This window comes from Electrona antarctica (assembly GCF_951216825.1).
Source record: "Electrona antarctica genome assembly, chromosome: 9".
Classification (NCBI taxonomy): domain Eukaryota; kingdom Metazoa; phylum Chordata; class Actinopteri; order Myctophiformes; family Myctophidae; genus Electrona; species Electrona antarctica.
In genome coordinates, this window is record NC_136790.1 from 29,022,413 (window position 1) to 29,045,616 (window position 23,204).

Below are 23,204 nucleotides of genomic sequence, written 5' to 3' on the forward strand. Positions count from 1 at the left end.
CCCATAGCACTTATCCTACCCCCTTAGATAGCACTTTTTAGACTTAGATAGCATTTGAAACAGACTTATAGCATGTCATGTAGACAGCACAATAATTGCATTGTATGTAGTCATAGCACATCATAGTACATATGTATAGCATAGTATAGTATATATGTATAGTTAATATGTATAGTGTCATTATATAGATATGTTCTAGTTACGTTCTTAGCTTACGCATGTTTCTTGATAAATGCATTTTATATATGTGATGTATTCCCATACTTTTGTTCTTGCCTAATGTAAGTCGCTCTGGATTAAGAGCGTCTGCTAAATTCCTAAATTGTAAATTGAACATTATAGGGTTAATAAAACATGGCTGCCGTTTGTTTCACAGCTCTAATCATGACAGTTTTCTGAAAAACCCATGTTTCTATGTCAGTGGAACATTTTCATGTCAAGGACCACCAGAATTTTCTGTAGGATTTGGCCGCCGACCCCCATCTGAAAATATGCTGTTCCAGGGACCCCCCCAGCAGCAAAGATTTGAGTTAAAAACGTTCACTCTGAAAGAATATACAGTATTCAAAGATTTGCGCCACATTTTCAAAAACTTTAAAAAATATTAGATCTACAAGCTTTGTAGCGTGGACACCGAGTGTCGCGCTATGAGCTTGAAGATCTGCTATTTTTCAATAGCTAAAGTTTAACATAATGCTTAAAACACCAAGGGGTTCCCGTCCTGAATTTGTTAAATAACTATTAATAAATAATAATAAATAATAATAAATAATAAATAATAATAATATATATTCGGTGCATCACTAGTCTCCTCACAGATTAGCAGGACAGTATGAGTCAGCAGAACCAAAGACGGGTGTTAAAATGGAGGTTGAAGTTACAATGGGTTTGTATAGGAAGGGGGGCAGCTAAAATGAATATCAAATATCTAAATACTGAAACACCTTAAAAACTGTCTGGGGTGTTCACATAAGAATTAAAAACTGTCTGGGGTATTCACATAAGAATTAAAAACTGTCCAGGGTGTTAACATAAGAATTCAAAAAACTGTCTGGGGTGTTCACATGAGAATTAAAAACTGTCTGGGGTGTTCACATAAGAATTAAAATCACACCCGTGTGAAGTGAGTGGTGCAACTCTGTGTGGGGGTCCACGGAAGTTCCAGACCCACAGGAACACACCCAGGGTGCCGGGTCGGTTCCGCGCACAGCCGGTGAAAAACAACCATGCTGTTTTCGTGCTCAGACCCAGGCAGCCAGCCAGCCACACACAGCTCTGTAAGGGAGTGGTAAAGTTACTCTAGAGGTGCATCCTTTGACTTTCCAACTGTCCAAATGAGGTACATTTGCTTTTCCTAAGGAGGGGGTGGGTAACTAATTTTCTCTCATCACATTATGCTGACTCAAGATTAACTATGACTAAACCAAGTTTAGTTATACTATAATATTATAAAAGTTATAATACCCTATATTCAATGTTGACTTTTTTGCAAGTGGTATTTCCAGCTGTACAAATGAGGAGCTCAGCGGGGCCAGTTTGTTTTTCACAAAGGTCAAGTCAAAGTCATGTTACGCTGCGAAACCACATAACTTGAAGAAATGTCTGGGACAAGATCATGGTCCACACAACAAGTAGGCTATAACAATGATAGTTTATTTATGTACGGGCAATTCCGCTTGCATTGTTTGACATCTCCCCTGCTTCTAGGCCAGACACATAAACCCAATTCATGCTTTGTCGCACAACTGTGTCACTTACTTATAACTGAAAATTTCATGGTGAGCGACACCGTTATGCAACAACATATAAACTTGGCTTTACAGTACAGTAGCATACAATGTTATCCTTTTTTGAAGAATACAATTTACTTTTCAATACAAAGATCCCGAGAAGAGCACATTTTTGAATAACGTTATTTACAAACAATACAAAATACTGCAAATAAACAGGTGAAACAAGAACAAGGAGAAAGAAATACAAATCAATTGAGTATAGTTTGTCACTGACAGAGTACAAGATGCTAGGTTTAGAACAGACAGGTACACATACAGCGAGTCATAGATCAAGTACTACAGCAACAACGATGCAAGAGTAAGTGGGAATAAGGGATACTGTAAATGACAAACTCTTAAAGATTAACTTAAAGAACAGATACAATAATGTGAATACCATTTCTTTATGAAATGAGCCAAAACAAATATTACAGCAAAAAAAGAAAAACAGAAACCCAAAACTCTCACTCTTGTCACCATCTGTATAGCCGAGTTTAAGATGCCTTTGAATCCAGACAAAAAAAAAAGACCTTCACAGTGTGGTATAAAAAACTAACCATTAAAAAGAAATATTACCGATATGATTATACAGTGCTTTTATATGTTCAATGTCTTCAAAGTTACACTCAAGTGACACAAGTGTCCACACTGAGCGCAAACAGAAGTTTAAACACAATCCGACATGAGGGGATGTTGAACTTAACTACTTTATTATTGTTAAAGACCAATAAAGGAGTGATCTTCCTTTTAAAAGACTATTGCAAAGAGGCCGTGTGAGTTACATGGATCAGAATTGAGATCTTTGAATGTAAAGCTTTTAAACATAAAGCACTGTGTGTATTGAGATAAACAGGGTAAGCTCAAACAGTAGCTCAGACTAAAAGGCATTCATATGGTTTTGGGAGTTGCACTGGAACCATTAAATTGTCAACCTGGCCCTATGCATTTTCTCCTGCACATAAGAGGTTACTTTTGTGTGTTAAATCCTGATACGCGCCGCTTGCTTTCCATACATGTTCATATGTTGTTACATCACTGGCCGTTGCGTTGGATCCCTGCACAGTGCACACACAACCTTTCAAAAGGTGGACAAACAGCGGCCGACTTCATGTGAAGAAAAAAGCCCTGGGCAATTTGAAACAATATGCGCTTGCTTTTTCAACATCTTGACATCACTCCACCCCCGAGGCCACCAGGTGTCTGCTCTGGCTGCTTCCTCTCTGGTTGCCTCAGTAACTTGTGGCCAGAACCGCTCTCTGGTGCCCTCATGTGGAGCTATACAGGGCAATCTGCTGCACCTTGCCCAGTTCCGTCAACAGTTGCTTCATGCGGTGTTTGAGCTGAGGAAGGCGGGCTAGGGGTTCTGGCGGCTCCAGCTCCCCAGTGTAGTCCAGCCAACTCTCTAACACTGAGAGAGAAGGAAAATCATGATTTAAGTTAAGTATTATAGCTGTGATTCATTTTTATATATTTCTAACAAACAAAGTCATAGAGGTAAAGTTGTCATGGAGTCTCCACTGTATTATGTGTATATAATATATATCATTACATTTTAATTTATTGTCAAACGGTCTGTCACTCTGGACTATATATAGCTAGGCAGTAAAAAAAAAGCGGCATTAACATGAGTCACACCATAAATTCATCTGACTAAATGATCAGTTGTTGCTAAAAGTATCAATATTGTGCATCCCTCGCTGAGATCACTCTCCCACGTGTCTTACCATCCAACTCCCTCTCGATGATGTCCATTCTGTGAGAGACCTCATCCTGAACTGCATCAATGTGGTCCAGGAGGTTCATCTGCCACTGTTGCTGCTGTCGGTTGTCGTCCGGTGCTCCTCTGGAACACCGAACCCCCTCCTCCTTGGCCTCTGCCAGTGATCGCCGACTGCTGTTTGAAGCCTGAGACATAAATGAGGGAAATGTGACAAAATTGAGATTTTATTCTTCTTCCACCACAACATTACATTTAGAAATTACATTCCAGGGCCTGGGTGACAATACATGATTGTGGCGATTGTGCATAATTTAATTGATTCCTGCTCATTTAACAGTTATAATACAGAAGATTCCCACACACTTTACGGACAATCCATTGGGTATATATTCGTGTCTGCCTCCCTCTGCAATTATTATTATTTTATTTTTTGACGATATTTTTGGGGCTTTTCTGCCTTTACTGATAATGAAAAAGTAAAGACAGGAAATGGTGGGAGAGAGATGGGGAGTGACATGCAGCAAAGGTCATCAGGATCGGGAGTCAAACCCTCGACAGCAGATTAGCAGCCTTGGCCCAGCCGGGTTGGCCCAAGGCTCCTGTCGTGGGTTGGACTAAATGGCCAGACTAAACCAGACTAATACATGTCAAACAGGCAAGACGAGTGCTACTACCAGTATACTCCCGGCACGCATTATAGGAAACAATGAGGGACAATTTCAGACGAAAGGCTGCAAAGGCATGGAAGCAACAGTACACTACCCTCCCTAGGCAAGGTGTGTTGTTTTTCCTGACCGTATGTAAATCAACTGAACTAAGCACCAAAAATAAAACACAGTTGCAGTTTGAACATGCTTGGCCCTTATGGAGTAGACACTTACTCTGATGGTAGTGTTGAATGCTTTAGGCCGGTCCGCCTCCAGCAGTCCCCCGTAGCGCTGCTCTCTCTCCAGCAGGTCCTCAGTGCTCCGCATGCTGTCCTCTAGCTCTGAGCCCTGTCGCGTCTCCACCACCAGCCGCTGCTCCACCGCAGGATAGTACGCCCGTGGCTTCTGGTAGCAGTGCTCGCTGAAAATGTACGAGTCCTGGAACGATGGGTATGGTGAGGAGGAAGAGGAGCAAGATGAAGAAGAGGAAGAGGAGGAGGAGGAGGAAGAAGCGGCGGCGGCCCGACTCAGCTTCTCCAGGGCGTTGGACATCAGGATCTCGCCACGTGTCATGTCTTCGTCGTAGGTTGTCGCAGGTGACGGTGCTGCGCCTGTGCTGGGATACGAGTCGTAGCTCTTCCACGGCCGCTCTGACTGCTTCCACGGCTGACACCACAGCCGCAGGTCTGGATGGGTCTTACTCCTTAATTATTATTAAAAAAAATATATCATTGTCAGTTATCAGACCACTATCGCCCCTCCAAAATCTGAATTAAATCTCGTCTGTAGGTAAAAACTATCTACTGGTGAGAAAATCTTTACCATTTTAACAGCTTTTGTTTTACCTCTACTGCCACTTTTACCCATATGCATTCCGGGTACAGGCTTTAGTTTAGACATAATATTGGTCCGACAGTCATTAGACCGACAACCTACGACCGTCGTTTCCGCATGTCGGTCCATTGGTGTGTCTAATCTGCGTGTGCATCCCATGCATTTCTTTTAAGTTTTCATACATGTGTTACTGTCTAAGCCAACGGCATGCGTCTTTTGCACTACAGTCTACAAGCAGTGATGTTGCTGTTGAAAACAGTGGTTTTCAACAGTAAGTCCCCAAGACCCACAGAGGGGTGCGTATTGTCACTGCCGTTGTATCCTACCGGCTCATCTGCTGGTGAGAAGACCCCACCAGAAGGACATACAGTAAGGCCCCTTCCAGCCCGGCTTCCCTCCCCCACAGGCCAATTGTGTTTATGTGTAGACGCTCGACAAAGCCGGATGCACCTACACTCTGCGGTGGTGGGCAGGTACTGTACCACTGCGCCACCCCAGCACCTTGAAATTGTAGTGTTTAATTGCGTTTGATCTTATGGTTGTCAATGGTTCCGAATCAAATCTTCTAGATAGCCTAGCCAAAAGAAATTACCCCCTACTGTTTTTCTTTAACTATACTTTTACTGCTCCTAGTATTGATGATCTCTTGAATAGTATTGTATGACTTTATATGTCTTGATGAATTGAATACACAGGACCACAATGGAAACAAGCCCTCCAGGATTTTTTTGGGGTTATCTTTTTAGCATTATTATATAACTGTACCTCTGTAATAAAGTAATCAATGAGTCAAACAAACAAACAAACAGAGAAGCACTCTGGTACCAACACAAGCTCAACACTTAAACCTGCTTTCTGGCATGCTAACCATGTTTACTGCCCAAAGTCCAAGCTATTGTATCTTAAGACAAGCATTGACTCTGGTGTGACAAAGTAATGGCACCAAAATCTATCCTGAAGACAGGCTGAGGCAGGGAAGGTACATCAAACTTTGAAGCAGAAAATATAACGGAAGTAGAGGCTGAGATGGGTACAGCCAGGTAATGTAGAGGTATTCCTTCCTGGTAGGCTGGTCGCAGGGTGGGGGGGGTATCAGAATATATTTAGGGGCAGAAATATGCATCAGTATGCTTGATCTTCTTCGTGACAAATACAAAATAAATCATTATTATAGTAGTATTATTGATTGATAGTAAAGTATTAACAATAAATGTTGGTTTGTTCCCCATCAAGATACGTTGCCTGATCTATACTTAAGTTGTGCGTGTGCACCAGTGTTGCACACATTTTGTTTTTTAGAGTGTTTAAGGTTATTATTTTTTATTTTACAATATACTGTGCTCTTGCTTTCTGCAACTGTACATTATCGTGCGAGCTATGGTGAAAAACAATTCCCCCCAGGGATGTAATTATGCATGTATGTACACTGTACAGTATATGCATGTACCACTCAATCTATTCTTGTACTCACTGTAAGACACTCATTTTGATCTGTAGCCCACTAAGAATCTCCACCACGTGGTGCACATCCCCCAGTAGTTGGTGGGTAGCAGCGATCTTCTTGGCATTTTGGTGCGAGTAGTTCTCTTCGAGGAAAGATAGGCCGTACATGTGGCCATTGTTCAGCCACTCTCTGTCATACCAATAGCGCAGGCTCTGCCTCTGGCCTGGAACACATGAATGTCAGGATATTGGATAAGGGGTGGAACTGTAATAGTTAAAGTGAGCATCATCAAAGTTTAACTTAAATTTAAATCACATTCACAGTACGTACGGTTGAAATGTTGCGCGATAACAGTGTCATGGAGTTTAGATCGTGCACGTGCATTAGCGGTGAGTAAAGCAGCTATCATCCTGCGCATAATACTTAGCAATTTTTGTGTAAAATATGGAGTCATTTGAACTTGTGTGTGCTGTGAGACATGAGAACAAAGCTGTCTCGAACTCCATGGCCGTCTTGGATTAGTGTAGCTTGGTCAGCTGCATTGTACCTTTGTCCACAAGATGGCAAATAATGAATTCTCAAGTCAAACCTTGTTGCTGCTATATTAGGGGAAGTTGTGTAAAACAGAAAATGCAGCTGAAAGCAATAAATAAATAGTTGCTTTTTTGGATATATTATTTTGTTTATGTTTTGTCCATATTCAATAAACGTTACAGAATGTACTTATGTTTTGTCAACATAATCTAAAGCTCACTGTATCATTAAAAGCACTCTTCATTTTATTTCAAAATGCAGCACTGTAAGGAACAAGTTTTCCTGGCATATTGCAGATGCACAAAGCTGAATAGCTTGTTGAATACAAGCTATTCAGCTTTGTGCATCTGCATACTTTGATAAAGTAGTCTCATCAAGTGTTTTCTTACACCATTTCAATATGGAAGCTAGTGAATGATATTTAAAAATGTATGCTGAGATCTACAAACTGTATACACTACCTACAAAAGTTGCTGTTGAGATGGAAATTCTCTTCTAATGGCAAAAATACATACAAATGTACAAAATACATTAATCTCAAGCAATGAGAAAAGTTGCTTTGTGTCAAGACTTAGCCACTAGTTAACTTAAAGCTAAATTCAAGTGTTCCATCATTTCAGCTCACCTGGTGGGTCTCTGCAAATGTAGCAGGCGTATCTCTCAGGAACATTTTCTTCCAGAAGGCCCATACAAGTCCCATGCTGCCAGCACAAACACTCCTCACACTGTGGAAAGGATAAACATGCATTTACTGAACAATGGATGATGAAATGTTCACAATTACACTGTGACAGACATAACATTATTCATACAAACGCCTGGTCTGCAAGACTGCAACAACCCATAAATTATAATTTACTTGTACGCACGTTATACTTTAGTATCATTAGCAGCTATTGGGTGAGATGAGGTGTTACCACCACAGCTGAGCAGCTCACCTGGATCATGAAGTCATTCTCCTCTTCCACCTCACAGACGCACCGCACAATCTCCTGATCGCTCATATCCAGAGCAACAGAGTCAACACTCAAGGGCGGAGAAGCGGAGTCCAGATTCACCCCAAAGTCGTCATCACTCCATCCACAGCTGTCAGTCGACCAATCACTCATACTATCTTCGTCTACGGCAGCAGGGACAACAAAAAGTTAACCACTTAAATCCCATACGTTGTTGACCGGAGTCCCTCTGTACTAGTGTATTTTCTGTTTTCGGTCTACATTAAATATATCTTTGCTGAAAATAGCTTGTCGATCTGCTATTTTCTATGAAGGTTTTCCCTAGAATATGGATGCTGGTAACATCTATCTATAAAAGTCTCTGTCTGTGTAATCCACGCAACTCGAGAACTGTTAGCCCCACCGACTTTAAACTCGACACACACGTTCCACACCACAGCAGGACCCACGGTTGTCCAGAACCGCCCCAAAAAGGCCTCTGCCCGGGCTCTGGAACGGACCCCTGCCCAGAATCCATATATGGAGCTGGCCTGTTCTGACCTCACAACACTCCATATTTGGGCATGCCTGACACAGAACTCCACAAGATGGCTGCATATACTCCATATTTGTGCATACCTTACAAAGGCACCGTTCTAGTTGACATAATTACTTGCGCAAGCAGAGCGTGCAAGTACAGTATAGTGTACAGTAAAATTGTCTGTTGATGGTGACGATTGCCCGGGGTTATTTAATCCATTAAATCATAGCGCCCGGCGATTTATAGCAGCTGAGCACTTTTACCGACGGACCGGATGTTATCCCGGATGTGGCTGTAGCAGCTAAATGTAGCCAAAACACTCTAGAGCCGATCGACAACAACGGGAGGTATGATTAAATCTAACGCGACTAGCGACGGGACCGCGGTGGGCCGTCTAACACATTATCTTTTCTTAGAATTGGACGGGATGATTTAGATCAAGAGTTAATGTTTGAAGAATTTCGGTCTCGTCGGCAAAACAGGGGGGGAACTTTTTCGATGACGTCCCACTGTTACGCAACATCGAATGTTGCGCAACAGGCGCTTCCAGGCTGTGGAGCGATGCGGTCGGCTTTGATATCAATAACCTCCCTCTTTTTGATAAAACGTCGTCCTGGGCGCTGGGTGTTACTAATTGAAAGGACGGTGAACTTTGTCCTGGGCGATCGGGGTGTTATGTATACATGTATGTATGTGTATGTATGTTGGTAAGAATGGTGGTCCCTTATTGGCTGTTGACGGTGACGTAACTAAGGTACGCTTCAAGGTAGGTATATATTTTATAGAGGGGCTGATCGTAAGTTCGTAGAGGTCGGCAGTACTTGCGCGCTCTGCTTGCAACGTGCAAGTTGGCACCTCGACAAGAGTGCATTTCTAGTTTGTTCTAAAACCAAATCAATTGTACCCATTACATCCTCCCGGCTCAATTAATATACGTTTAACAAATGTTAATTCAATTATATTTCAGTTTTTCATGAATCATGAGGAAGGAATAATGAAATTATATTTCAGCTTTTCATGAATCATGAAGGAATTATAGAGTAAAGCAAGCCACAGCAGGAAACATAAAACCCCCTTCAGGGTATAATCAATCAACCATACAATTCTCATTTGTGACAGCTTCCCATGTCAACTCCCTTTTCGTACCGTGGAATGTGGAGAGAATTGAGTGTGAACATTTAGCTATATTCCCAATTTCCTGGAGTGACACGGATCAAATTGAAAGGACTGTTGGCTGATGGATTGATTCCCAGCGGGCAAGAGAGCAGAGGGAAGAAAACACTTACACTAAATAGATTCACACACGCACACCCACTCACAAAAAATACCCACCATCCACATGTATCTGCTCTGATTGGCTGTATCCGGGCCTGCAGCGGTAGGCCTCAGGGTTGTGATTGTGTGAGGGGGGGAATTTGATTGGCAAATTCAATTTGGACTGAAGACCCAATACTGAGATGTCAATATTCTCCTCACTACCTGTATAGTCTGTTAATACAGGGAAGGAGGGGGGAGCAGATGCAGAACAGAAGTGTCAACTTTGGAAACAAGACCAAGTCTACAGGTTGACAAACTGTAGTACAACAAACACTATGGAGGTACATGACAATAATAGGCACCAGTCAGAGACATTCAGTGAACAGAGCCCATGTTAAAGGCAGTGTTTTCAGAGTGTGAAATAACCAGTAAGTCAGTGGATGCCTGCATTGTGAGTTTGTGCATGCTCTGCACACTTCTCCACAACACTCTTAATATTGATGTGGATGCTAGTGTTGGGTTAGGTATTACTAACTGCACTACAACAGCTGAATATTAACCAGGAACATTTTCAGAAATGTTCTATTAGAGGGAGGGGAAAAAATAACCCCAGTTGACTTCAAATCAAGCCACAATATCAATTAGATACAAATCATACAAAACAATAACAGACGGCGTGGAGATGGAGTGCTCACACACACACACACACACACACACACACACACAGAGCTTCAGCCACCACACCTAGATTGGTGAATGGAGGCCTTTATGTGCCATTCCACGATCACCATGTCACAGCAAGTGTGCATGCAATAGGAGCAGAAATGGTGAGAGCGAGGCCCCATGCAGGTCCACAGCATACCCCCATCTTACCAGATTTGGCCTTCCTCTTTTTCTTCTTCTTCTTCAGTTTAATGCGAAGGAAATCTTTCTGTTTGGGCTTCTCTCTCAGTCCGTCTTTCATAGAGGCTGTGGGGACAATCAAGTGCCAAGAGGTAAGTCCCACGTCATGGGCTCAGTTAACTTAGCAGGCAGAGAGCTCTTTCTAGTGAACAAATGTTGACTAGCCATGTCATGTCATATGCTTTTTCGGCCGTCACAGACCAGACAGTAGTCTCTGTAATAGTTTCCACTTTTAACATTACATTCAGAATACATTGCAAGAAAAAGAAATTGTACATGCTGCACAATTAAATCATGATTTTATGTTTTACAATTGAGTAACCATGAAACTTGATGTAACCAAAACATTGTAGAATCCCATCTCCACATCCATCAAGGAGAAGATACACCACCGATAAATCCAATGAGCATTGAGCAACACATTTATTTCCATAATTTTATAATAATATATTATAAAACAATATGAATGGTTTCTGGCTTAGTGGCTTCTGATGCAGTGATATTGATAATACCATTTGGTAGGTATATGTCATTTTTCATTAACACATCGACTGCGGAATTAACAAAAAGGAGGCCAGCAGTGTATTCTGCAATGACTGCGGAATTAACAAAGGAGGCCAGCAGTGTATTCTGCAATTAGTAACTACAAACAGCTTATCTCACCATTATACTGACCAATATCAAAGCTGCTGTTCTCCCCATCTTTGTCCTGCAGTTGGCATCCGTTCCTTTCCAGCTGGTTCTCCTTGCTCTTCTCTCTGAGCAGCGCCCTCGGCTGCTGGCCCTGGGTGTCAACAGCAGGGGGTGCTGATGTCCTTCTGCTTGCAGTCTTAACTTCACTGCGGGATGTTCCTCCAGGTTCTGATATGGAAAAGAAAAACAAAGAATTAATATTTTAGCAAAACCAAGCACACTATTTTTTCTGTGTGGAAACATGTAAGCATGTTATTACATAAAACTGAGTGCCTGACCTGGCAGAGACCTGTGCTCTGAGGAACAAACTGAGTGCCTGACCTGGCAGAGACCTGTGCTCTGAGGAACAAACTGAGTGCCTGACCTGGCAGAGACCTGTGCTCTGAGGAACAAACTGAGTGCCTGACCTGGCAGAGACCTGTGCTCTGAGGAACAAACTGAGTGCCTGACCTGGCAGAGACCTGTGCTCTGAGGAACAAACTGAGTGCCTGACCTGGCAGAGACCTGTGCTCTGAGGAACAAACTGACCTGGCAGAGACCTGTGCTCTGAGGAACAAACGGAGTGCCTGACCTGGCAGAGACCTGTGCTCTGAGGAACAAACTGAGTGCCTGACCTGGCAGAGACCTGTGCTCTGAGGAACAAACTTTCCTAGTTTTCAGTTAGTTTGCATGACAGCTTTCCTGCTATAATGGCTGTGTAAACAGATGCAACTGTTGCCACGACTGCCACGTGACATCCAGAGCTCTAGAACATTCAATCGTGTGCAGTATAAAGAGACTGCAAGCCTTGAAATTACAAGAACTCACGCATAGAGGCAGAGATAGTGCGCCTTCTCTTGGGACTCTCGAGGGTAGCGATGGCCTGCTTCTCAGAGGCCCTGGTCTGGATGCTCCTTGTGGGGCTGAGGTCGGCCTCTGGGGGCTGGTCCTCCCCGTGGTAGTATTTCATGTGATAGTGCAGCAGCTTGGCCTTGCGGAAGGACTTGGTGCAGCCTGGAGCACTGCACTTAAAGGGGTTGTGGTCCAGGTTGATGGACAGGACTGGTGGAGGCTGGTTTTTGATAACTCTGTACACTGAAAACAGGCAGCAGGAGTTCACAAGGAGGTCAGTGGAGCCATTTAAGAGAACACTGCTGAATTGGTGCAATATCAGGAATGTTAAATACTCACATGGTTCTCTGCTGAATCTGTTGGGGTTGTGAAAACCTTGCTTTCTTACAGCTATTAAAAAAGAAAAAAATCACACCCATGTGAAGTGAGGGGCGCAAATATATTTAAGTCCAACTCATGTTGATTAGGTTATGTAAAACAAACGGTGCCAACACAAACATTAAACGCCATTAACAATAAAGAGACATGACATAATGAGGCACATTATGACATACATATTCCCTTCATTGTCAATGGCGTTTACAAAACAAACATTGAACTAAAGACAAACATTAAACCTGTAGGAGGGGCTAGCGCCCCTCAAAAATACAAGTCACTTAGCGATTGACAATAAGCTCAGGTCCTAGTATTTACCATTCACTGCACTTGATTTCACACTCAAATTATCTCAGTAGAAACAATTTCTTCATACACACACTTACGTTTTAACGGCTGTGGAGGCAGAACCTCCCCCGTGGGTGGAGGAGGCTCATCTTGCTGGCTACTCGGCTTCTGTTCCAGATCACCATTGGATTCTGGGGCTGTAATAGCGACAGACACTTGTCCCGGCTGTGCCAACGTCTGACCGGGCATCTCTGTACATGGCTTGGACACCTCTGTGTATGGCTTAGTTCCATTCAGTTCCACTTCCTCCTCCTCCTCCTCTTTCTTCACATGTCCATTTAAATGACAGGTGCTTTCCTCAGATTCTTCCACTTTAAACCCATTAGTGAGTCCAGGTTCCTTCTCTACACCATTGAGCTTGGTGCTCTGATCGTTGTGCTGTGTTGTGTCACTTGTGTCCTTTTCACATTTAATGGTGTGCGACTCTATAGTGCCCTCGCTCTTGGCATTCTTCTTGCTCTTCTCGTCAACTGCCTCGTTTGCCCACTCTTCGTCATCCTCATCCTCACTGTGGCTGTCCTCCTCCTGGTCAGACGTGCTGCGTCTGGCCCGCTTGTTCTTAGGGCTGCCATTCTCCTGAGAACTGTCTCTTCCATTTTGGGCCTTCCTAACCATGTTCTTATTGGTGGCCCGAGACCTCCCTCCAATGACACTACCTTTCTGTTTGACAGCAGGGGAAAAACAAAAACTTTAATTTAAAGTTAAACTGGACACGATGTAATTGATGGCCATGGAGAACACTTGATTCCGATTGGCCAGTGGGTATGCATTACTTTCGGATAACTTCACACCTTTGACATAGTGGCCATGGCAATGTTCTAAATTCATAATAAAGATTTTGCTTTATTGACAGTTTCTGTGTGTGTGTCTCTAATGTCAGCCGATTGACTCAGTTAGTACATATTTCTAGGTCATTGCTATGGCTGAAGTAGTAAGATAATGATTATGGTTATGAAAAAATCCCAGATATTTAGTGTAGAGCAAAAACAGGAGGGTTCCTAGTATAGACCCCTGGGGACTCCAGTCAACTAAGTATACTGTATAAGCATATTTTTGCTAATATATCAAATAACATCATCCTGGTGCGTAGTCATCATGTTACAGTATATTACCCTTGACATAAGTTCTCTAGCACAGCAAAAATGAGTCACTAATAGTGTAAAAGAAGCATCACCACCAGTAGGTAAATTAGAAGGGAAAAACAATTACGTACCAGGACTTTATACGTTAGCAGAATTCACTTTGTATTACTTGTACTTATGTTATAAGCAGTGGTGTAATGGTGATTTTATTTTCAGTACCATGGTCACGCACCTACAATGTGCGCACAGAACTGCTGATAGCCTAAGCCTAGCTATATTGTTTATAGTGTATGACTGACACACCACACACACACACACACACACACACACACACACACACACACACACACACACACACACACACACACACACACACACACACACACACACACACACACACACACACACACACACACACACACACACACACACACACACACACACACAGTGTTTGGTACTGCGTTCTACGACCATGACACCACTGGTTATAAGAGTCATTTGGAGAGCTTTTTCACTAGACATTGAGATATAATCGCTACCTCTGGTTCTTTGATCACAGAAGATTTACAATATTCATATCCTGCCCAGGTACCTATCAACCCAAGTTTCTAACAAAGTTCAACATCACTTGAATACACCTCTCAAATACATATCACTAAACTTCCACATCCAACATAGACAAAGCTGTCACAGACATCTGGTGTACCACTGGTGCTGAGGAATTCAAATTTACCTCTTTAACAAAAGGCTTCACATGAATCCCTTTCACTGTCTGGACGACTCCATCATAGAACTTCACAGTGTAGGATGCTGATGGGGGTACAGGAAGTCACATTAATGCAAGGTACATTTCCACAGTCATTGTCTGATATGTATTACACATTATAAATGCCCTTAGAAAGTGGCCAGTGGTACTCACCATCTTTATTGACCGTAAGAACCTTTGCAGGGTAGAAACGGCAGTCAGACCAGCTGGCCAGGACTTTGTCATTCACATGAAACCCCTGGAAGGAGGACAGAGGTAGTAATCACTTCACAAGGAGTCTACCGTACATACATTTATTTACGTTATTTAGGCACTCTGATGGCGCTCAGCTGGTTGTGTACGTTTGCATAACAATAGACAGCAGTTACATCGCTGCTCGCCGGTCTTGCTTTTTGCATGATTATACGTTAAAAACACTAAGCATAAGCATATGCAGGTAAGTATCACCTGTAGCCAGACTGAAAGTTTAAAATGTTTACAAAAGTGGCATAAACGGACCCGTTTCCACATGGGTTTTCAGATCAAAGGGGCACTGCCACGTGCGCAGCCCAATGTGTGTGCAAAAACATTTCAGCTCAGCGTCAGGAGCTCAGCGATTCTGAGTTCCTGATTTTGTGTGTTTCCACATATTTAACTTGTTAACAAGCTTTTTCCTGGCTAAACAAATTATAAATCCTTGCCAGTCAGGGGCCCCCTTGCGATGAAAATCCTGCATATGGATTTTATATAACCCAGCAGCCCTATGTAAATTACACCACTGAAAGGAAAGAAAAGTTGCTGTTGAACATCAACGGATATAAACCTGTGTGCCTCATACATATGCTCTTAACAAGTGGCTGTTGCAAAGTAATACAACATCTATGATAATTGAGACGTCACACTGATACAAATATGAAAAGTATGCAGGATAACGCAGAAAGCAAAAGTTAAAGGGATATTTCACTTTAAAACATGTTTGGCCTCGTTTTAAGGTCTACTCTGGCTTTTGTGAGCCCCTTAGACAGTTTTAAGGGCAGATTCACACTATGGTCCTGGGTACGCACTCGGGACCACTTGGCAGATGTTGTGTAGTGTGAATGCTGCGTACCGTTCCCCGGAGCGGATCACCCAACCATTTCCGGGACCGCATGGAGGTAGTCTTGGGACCAATTGAAGTGCACTCGGATACAGATCGCTGCAATGTGAAAGCATTGAATACAGTTGATTGAAGTGAACTTGGGTGCGGAAGAATCAAGGCCAATGTGAATCATGGCCAGCAGGGACCAGGCAATAGTTTTCGGCAACAGTTTCAATCAAACAGACTCTGTGTGAATCTGCCCTGAAGTTGCTTGATTCAGTATTTAGATAATTGATATTGATTTTATCAGTCACGCCCCCTTCCCATAAGAACCCACTGTAACTTGAACACCCGTCCTTGGTTCTGGTGACTGATATTGTCCTAATACGTGGTTTTTCATGTATTTATTATTTTTGGGTAAATAAAATAAAATTGAGGAAAATAATAATAATAAAATAAATAAACTGTCTCGGGTGCTCACAAAAGCAAGAGGAGATCTTAAAATGAGCCCAACCATGTTTGAAAGTGAAATGTCCCTTTAAACAAGCCGTGCTGAAAAAACATCAATCCGTGTTCACTAGAGTGGGGATCGGGATGTTCGGGGGAACTCTGTGAGCAGGCTTTCTCCGTAATGAACAGTTATAAATCTAAACTGTGCTCGCAGGTGACACAGACATTTAAATTACATTATGAAAATAACTGCTTAGAAACTGCCTGGTCCATCGTGTTGACTGGTTAAAGCCAAGAGATGTCAGGTGTCTTGGAAGCAGCAAGTGAAAAATGACAGACACTGTACAATGCACTGCGACATGTAAAAAAGAAAAAAAGAAAAAAACTCCTATGAGAATTGAGAACTTAGTAGCTAATAAAATGTCTTAGTTAAGTGCAGGGATAGTATTATTATGCTAATATTCAATTTCAAATGGTTTATTAATGGAAATAATTCCCCAAACAAAAACATCTTGTAGATTAGTCATCGCTATGACTAATACAAATCCATAAATGTAATATTCTTCATAATAAACAAAATGTGTAAGGTTACACTGTAATTACATAAGATATTGAGACGGATTGGAAAATCGGGGTTCTGCTTTCGCTGCTATGTTACCTGAAGCTTGTATTTTGTGGCACACGTTCTTAAAGAATACAGGCAAGTAGCCTAGCAATCTACTGCAGTATCCGTTCTGTCAGTCAGTTTGATGACACCATTAAATAATCTAAAAAAAAAGGTAATGCTTAAGTTACTGTACATCTGTGAGAATGTTAAATTGACATAACTTTTTATTTTGTTATAAATAAAAAAATACAAATGTAATAAACCCATCATAGATTGATTGATATTAAAGGACCACTTCACCACTTTTCAACCTATCTTCATATAATTGGTCCTCACTAACATAAAATGCCACAATTTGTGTCTACTCGGCCTGTGTCTCATGGGAGGGCTGTGGGCATTTTAGAACCCTGTCAACCAGTGACATCATCGATGGGGAATCCAAGCTAATAGAAACTGCAGGTTTTCTATTCCTGATTCTTTGCTAACACAATGGGTGCCAAAACGTTTAGGGACACCAATCGACTCATATTTGGCCAATCGACGTGTCAAGGCCGCAAATCGACGTGTCGATCGATTGTTTTCCTTATTTTTTATTTCCTTCTATTTTTGTTGTTGCTGCGCAACAGTTGAGGAGAACGCAACTATGCATTCCTTTAAGCAACACAACTTCTGCAGCTGCATCCATATGTTTAGAATTTGCATCAAAGCCCAATAATAAAAAAAAAAACTTTATTTTGTAAACGACACTAAAGGAGCAGCGGTGCTATCGGCTAGGCTATATGTCCCAACTTATACTCTATGGTCTGCAGCCTGTCACGAGTCCCGTAATGAACTGATACGGGACGCACGTTGTTCTGTATTTTATTAATGTCGGGTCGGGGAATAAATACAGTATGAATGACGGTGCGATTTATTTGACATCTCTGTCCTGCTTTGCTTTCTTCACCACAGACCTGTCAATTTAGTTTACGGCATGTGTGAGAGTTGCCAATTTGTGAGAGAAATACGCATTCAGATCTATGAAAACAAACCAAAAATAAGATTTGAAAATAGCCGATCTACAAGCTTTGCGTTGCGTTGATCTGCTGTTTTCAAAACAATCATGGATTATATTATCATTATTATTATTTTCTTTTATAAAATGTGGAATATACTTTGAAACATTTTACCAACAACACAAATTCCAAAGTCACTTATAATAAAACGTCATGGCAACACTGTCTGTGAGTTTGACCAATGAGATGTGAACCTGGGTCCTGGGAAGCTCAGAGCCATAGCCTCATAACACGACCAATGGGACAGAGCATTCAGTGTTGCTAAGATACCCCCCAACCCCACACCCTTGGACGATGGGGTCTAAGTACCACAACAACTGCAGGACATTTATGATGTGACGAGCGGGGCTGAAAGTTGGCACTTCAGTAGCAGCACACGCACAGCAGTGTCACGTACACGTACCTCTCCCATTTGGAAAACATTTGTAACAGCAACGTTTATAACGTTTTATAATAAGCCATTACAACAATAATAATAATACAAAATAATAAAAATAAAAACTATTTTTCAACTCATACGTTTTGGAGTCGCGGTGAGCATGAGTCGACTTTTTTCAACATCCCTAGTTTTAATCCGTTTTCATTTACACAACCCTCCTGTGCCAGAATGTGAAAATCAGTTTATATATCTAAAATAAAATAAAAAAACCTTTGCTTGCAGATGCGTGCACGCTTATTTATCCTTTTATTTGTCCTTTTTCTCTGCCACCTTCACACCACTTTCTGTCCACCAGGTGGCACTCATTGTTAAAAAATAAAATTTGCCTAACTATGTCACTGGTGGACAGGTTTATGAACTGCCCACAGCCCTGTTATATGTTTAAAAGTGCTGAAGTGGTCCTTTAATGGAAGTATATGGTGCAATAGAATTATAGGCTTTTCATTGCTTTGATTGGGGTTGAATGGATATTGTATAACTCATAGTTTAATAATGCAGAAGGAACACAATAGATAATTGATATAGTGGTGATAGGACATGTTATGGATTCTCTCAGTTCTAGTTTGGATGCTGCAGTACAGGGTAGTGGTGGCAGGTTCCACTAATTCATGTTAATGATCTAACTAACCATACCGACTATAACCTTCCATGGACAAAATAATCAACCATTTCCGGGAGCAGAAGGTGCATAGCCATGGTTCAGGAGACAATACTGAATGATTGAATGGACCTCTAAAATGATGTTGTGTTGACACTGGCCTTATGCTGTGTTTCTTACCCATACACTGTAATAAGCAGCACATAGGTAAAGCTAAGCATAAAACAAATGCTCTTACCGGTACAGGAGTGTCGTCCTGCAGGCCCTGTCTTCTCAACTGGATCCTCTCCACAGGTCTCAGGTAGGGACTCGTCCACTCAAACCACTCATCATAGCGGTGACTCCACTGGCGGTAGTGGATCAACACTTTCTCGTCGTCATTGTCAATCTTCTCTATGGTAGCAGGATACCTAAGTTAATGAAAGGAAATGGGGCCGCCTTCAGTAAACACCACCAGATTTGAAATGTTATTTGACCTCCACAAATTAATTATTTTACTATAAAGCTTAGTAATGGTTTGTGGATTATTCTGGGTCACAAGCTGGGCTGGTGCCTGCTCAAAGTGCCCATCAGTGTGAAAGCAATCTGGGAACCCATCAGCAAAAAAAGGAAAAAAACAGCGCCCTCTGCTATATAATGTGGATAACAGGATGTTGGCCTGTTTGGTCCGCTCTCAGCCCGCCTCTTCCAGTGGGGCGCCTATGTTTTCATTCCCACTAACAACAATGTATATACGTTCTGAATGCCCCTGCCAACAGATTCAGTAGCGCAGGTCGGAATCTGTTCTTGAGAGATTCGTGTGAAAGTGTCAGTGATGCAACCACAGCTCTCCAAGGCTAAATCAATCACACATTTTCTTGAGCCTTCACAACCACTGCTCTGAATCTTCTTAATGTATGGTAAGCAGAACAAAAAGCTGAGCGTAGCAGGAGAGAAAGAATTAAGGAATGAAGGAAAAAAAAAGAGGAATTTAAAAAGGAAAGAGGAACGTGGCACAATTTGAGAGACAGAAACAGCAGGACCATGACTCACCAGTTTTTGAGGGTGTCTCTGGCCTCGAGCTGAGCTCCCACCTCAAATTTGATCCCTCTTCTGTTAGGGGGTATTTTACTCATAATGCCCACATCAAGGCCTGCCTCCTGTACACACACGTACACACAAGTACACACACGTACACACACACACTAAGTTAACAATAACACCACGAAAAAAAGAACAATAATATTGTTGTTTTTTTTGCTTTTTTCAACCTTCGTTTCTCTAGGCTGGCAGTTCACTTAGATCAAATTATTTCTTTACAAGGACACCAGCCTGGCAAGGGGTAATTTACCTCTTGATAGGGAAGGGAAATGTGACAGACAAAACATTCAATGCAGAGGGATGGAAAAGATGGTATTTGCTAAAATAAGGATATGGAAAGCAAAAACAACGCAAAAGGGTGAAAAAAAAACAGCTGTTAAAAAAAGAAACGACATGACATGACAGAACATAAAATATGCTATGTCTCAGCTTTAATTTCAGGTCATCACAACAGTTATTTAGATTAAAACAATACCAAAGACCAGGCTTTGCTTCTGAAGGGATATTTTGATGGTTTCAGTACAAAGAGGAAGCTGAATAGTAGATTTGGGAAGGTCTACAGTTGAGGCAGCTAATTAATTACTAGTACAAGCACCAGCTCAGTGACCTTGTGGTTAGAGTGTCCGCCCTGAGACAGGGAGGTCTGGGGTTCGATCCCCGACCAGGTCATACCAAAGCCTAGCCCGTCTCCGGACCCCCCGGGTTGAGCTCCTTTGGCATCAAAATGTCAGAAACTTTAACGTAGGGTTCCGAAAGGAGCTAACCAAAGCCCTGCTTGGCACTCAGCATCAAGGTTGGATTGGGCCCATTAAGTAAGTCCCTAAGACATACTAGCGTCATGTCCAGGGTACATCAAGCTGCCTCACGCTACAGAAACAGGAGATAGGCTCCAGCCCTATGGGCCTCATGGCTCGGCAAGGCTTTACAAGCACCATTGAGGCAGCTATTTCATGACTAATACAAGCACTATTTCTTGCTCAATCTGTACCAGACATTTCCAGCCAATAGAGTGCCTTAGCCATCCACTCCCCACACACACACACACACACACAGGTTAACTTTAACACAAATACAAATGCAATACAATGGAATATTAGTAGCAACTATTGACCATGGTTAACACAAACAGTCACTTCCAATCCAAAACAGAGTGCAAATGACTCCCTCGCATGAAAAACAATATATTATAATATATTTTTTAAACCATGCAAAAGAGGCAATATGCCCCTCTGCCATAGCCCCGTAGATAGATGGAGATGCTGTAGCTGAATTGCGTATTGTTTTCTCATTTTTGCGAGACCTTTGCTCCCTCTGCTGCACCAGCAATGACAAATATAAACACAAATAATAACGCTCTCCTTTCAGTAGACCACATTAATTCACCCTACGTAATAATAGCTCACCTCTAGCCTGGGGAGAAAGGCTGCATCCCTTTAGTTTCAATACCTAGAACCGGATATGTTCATGCTACTTCACTGATCCACGTGGTTTCTGGTCAGGCGATATTCGTATCGAAACAATAGAGCACAATAGGAAAAAATAGTTATCCGCTGGGCCGTCAACCTCGAGGCGTGGTATATATACACACTGACACACACAATATCCAATTCAGCGAAATGTTTAATAAATATAGCAGCAGACGCTGCACAACGTGCTCTTGAGAGCACTCTCTTGAGAGAAACGAAAGCGATGTAAGCTAAAGCAAAGCACGATGACGCACACTGACCGCTCAGATACAAGTGTCTGTTCGGAAATCACCGATGTTACAAGAGAATACAAAAGAAATAAACAAAAAAAATACATCATCATTAGATCGGAGCTCAATAAGGTTTTTATGGTCATACAACGTACAGCTCAAACGGATACGGAGAAAATAGTAACCTCAAGACAGAAACAAATATAATAGTTTCTAATAATAAGTGCTAATAATTTATGCCTAATAAAATTATAATAATAAAGTAACCATTAGGAGACCCAGAGTTCTATCAAACACACCCAGCGGTAAACGCCAAAGACTTCACAAATGTCAGAGCACAGTTAAAAGGCCAAGAAGTGTCTTCCAGGTTACCTATTGTTGACTACTTGCATCTAGTAATGACAGCTTATTGTCCGGTGTTTTTTTGTTTTATAACCAGTGTGGGAGTGGTGAGAAATATACCACCTCATACGTCAGTGCTTTAAGCCCAAATGTTAGGCTGCCAGGCCCAGAGAGGGCGGATCTAGCGCGGGTTGTGCACATCTAACTGGCCGCGTTGAGCTGTCGTTCACAAAGATCACCGGGGCCTCGCTTTCAAGGCCTGCTTCTTCATACTTTGGTTGCCGTAAAATGCACGGCATGGACATCTAGAGCTTTAAACTTATCCCAAGTGGGACCGAAAGAAGCCTCCGGAACAAAACCCCGATAATTAAACTCGCGCCAAATGCGCGCAACACCCCCCACATTATTTAACAAAGGATCCGCGAGATGAACGTAGTAGACACAACAACGCAGTACGTACTTCATCCCATTTGTTTTGAACTCCAGAGCCAGCAGCATCAAGGCAAAACCACATGCGGCATCACACAATCTAGGTTGATGATGCCTCAACAAAATGGGCCCGTTTTGCGACTCTCGTGATACCTACATTATCAAAGGCGTTTGGGTTTCTTACCTTGCTTTCCAGTCACGCTTTGTCCGGTGCAAAACGTGCGATCTAATCCCAGTGTGCAGGTTCCAGCGCCTCCGTCTCTGTCTGGATCCAGGACACGCAGTTGAATTTCTTTCCGTTGCATTCACCACCGGCGCGGGTAGAGTGGCGCGCAAGTACGCATGTGCAAGGGAGGTCCTTTTCATAAATTCATCATTGGCATGCATGGGTAGATTGGGTACTACAGGTAATTGCGTACTGTAATATATGTCTATCTATATGTATTTTGTAAATAAAAATAAATACATTTATTTTGAAATAGCCGAAATATATTGTTTCCATGCTTTTGACACCGAATAATTAATCATGGTTTTCCCTCATGGTCCTAAATGAGAGAAAGCGACAGACGGATAGACGTTTCCCGCGAGTGAAATTCTGTAACAAACATTACCGCCTACGGGCGCCTAGTTATGAACGGTTGTAAAGACTAAAGAGCAAAATGTGTTTATTGTGACCCAACAATAAAATGTTCAAACAAATCCCTTTTTACCTCCTTATATGATTTCCTGTTTTTGTATAGATAGAAGTATATTTTTGTACGTCTCGACT

At 42.1% G+C, this 23,204-nt stretch overlaps 1 protein-coding gene across 10 annotated transcripts; it reads right to left on the minus strand.

Annotated features, from left to right (window-relative positions):
• Positions 1–1,632: 1,632 nt before the first annotated feature.
• On the minus strand, positions 1,633–22,779 carry phf20a (PHD finger protein 20, a). 10 transcript variants are annotated; one of them, XM_079510949.1, is made up of 19 exons: positions 22,620–22,774; positions 21,372–21,459; positions 19,921–20,027; positions 19,127–19,298; positions 15,770–15,856; positions 14,836–14,920; positions 14,650–14,726; positions 12,873–13,494; positions 12,451–12,501; positions 12,088–12,354; positions 11,251–11,448; positions 10,558–10,653; positions 9,760–9,915; positions 7,890–8,071; positions 7,577–7,676; positions 6,445–6,640; positions 4,374–4,842; positions 3,497–3,677; positions 1,633–3,180 (listed from the first exon to the last, which is right to left on the minus strand). In XM_079510949.1, the coding sequence occupies exons 3-19, from the start codon at positions 20,001–20,003 to the stop codon at positions 3,038–3,040; spliced, it is 3,165 nt and encodes a 1,054-aa protein (XP_079367075.1). In that variant the 5' UTR covers positions 20,004–20,027; positions 21,372–21,459; positions 22,620–22,774; the 3' UTR covers positions 1,633–3,037. The 10 variants fall into 10 exon arrangements, with proteins under 10 accessions (XP_079367075.1, XP_079367076.1, XP_079367078.1 ...); XM_079510950.1 differs by lacking the exon at positions 22,620–22,774 and adding an exon at positions 22,037–22,053; XM_079510952.1 differs by lacking the exon at positions 21,372–21,459 and having other exon boundaries at positions 11,263–11,448; positions 22,620–22,779.
• Between the last annotated feature and the right edge of the window lie 425 nt (positions 22,780–23,204).

Bases quoted from the DNA above. Each gene is read 5' to 3' on its own strand.
- phf20a (XM_079510947.1), bottom strand. From the start codon at position 20,003: ATGAGTAAAATACCCCCTAACAGAAGAGGGATCAAATTTGAGGTGGGA. The intron at 11,449-12,087 runs GTGAGTTCTTGT...TTTCCATATCAG, and splicing joins CACTATCTCTGCCTCTATGC to AACCTGGAGGAACATCCCGC. The intron at 6,641-7,576 runs GTGAGCTGAAAT...CATGTGTTCCAG, and splicing joins CATTTGCAGAGACCCACCAG to GCCAGAGGCAGAGCCTGCGC.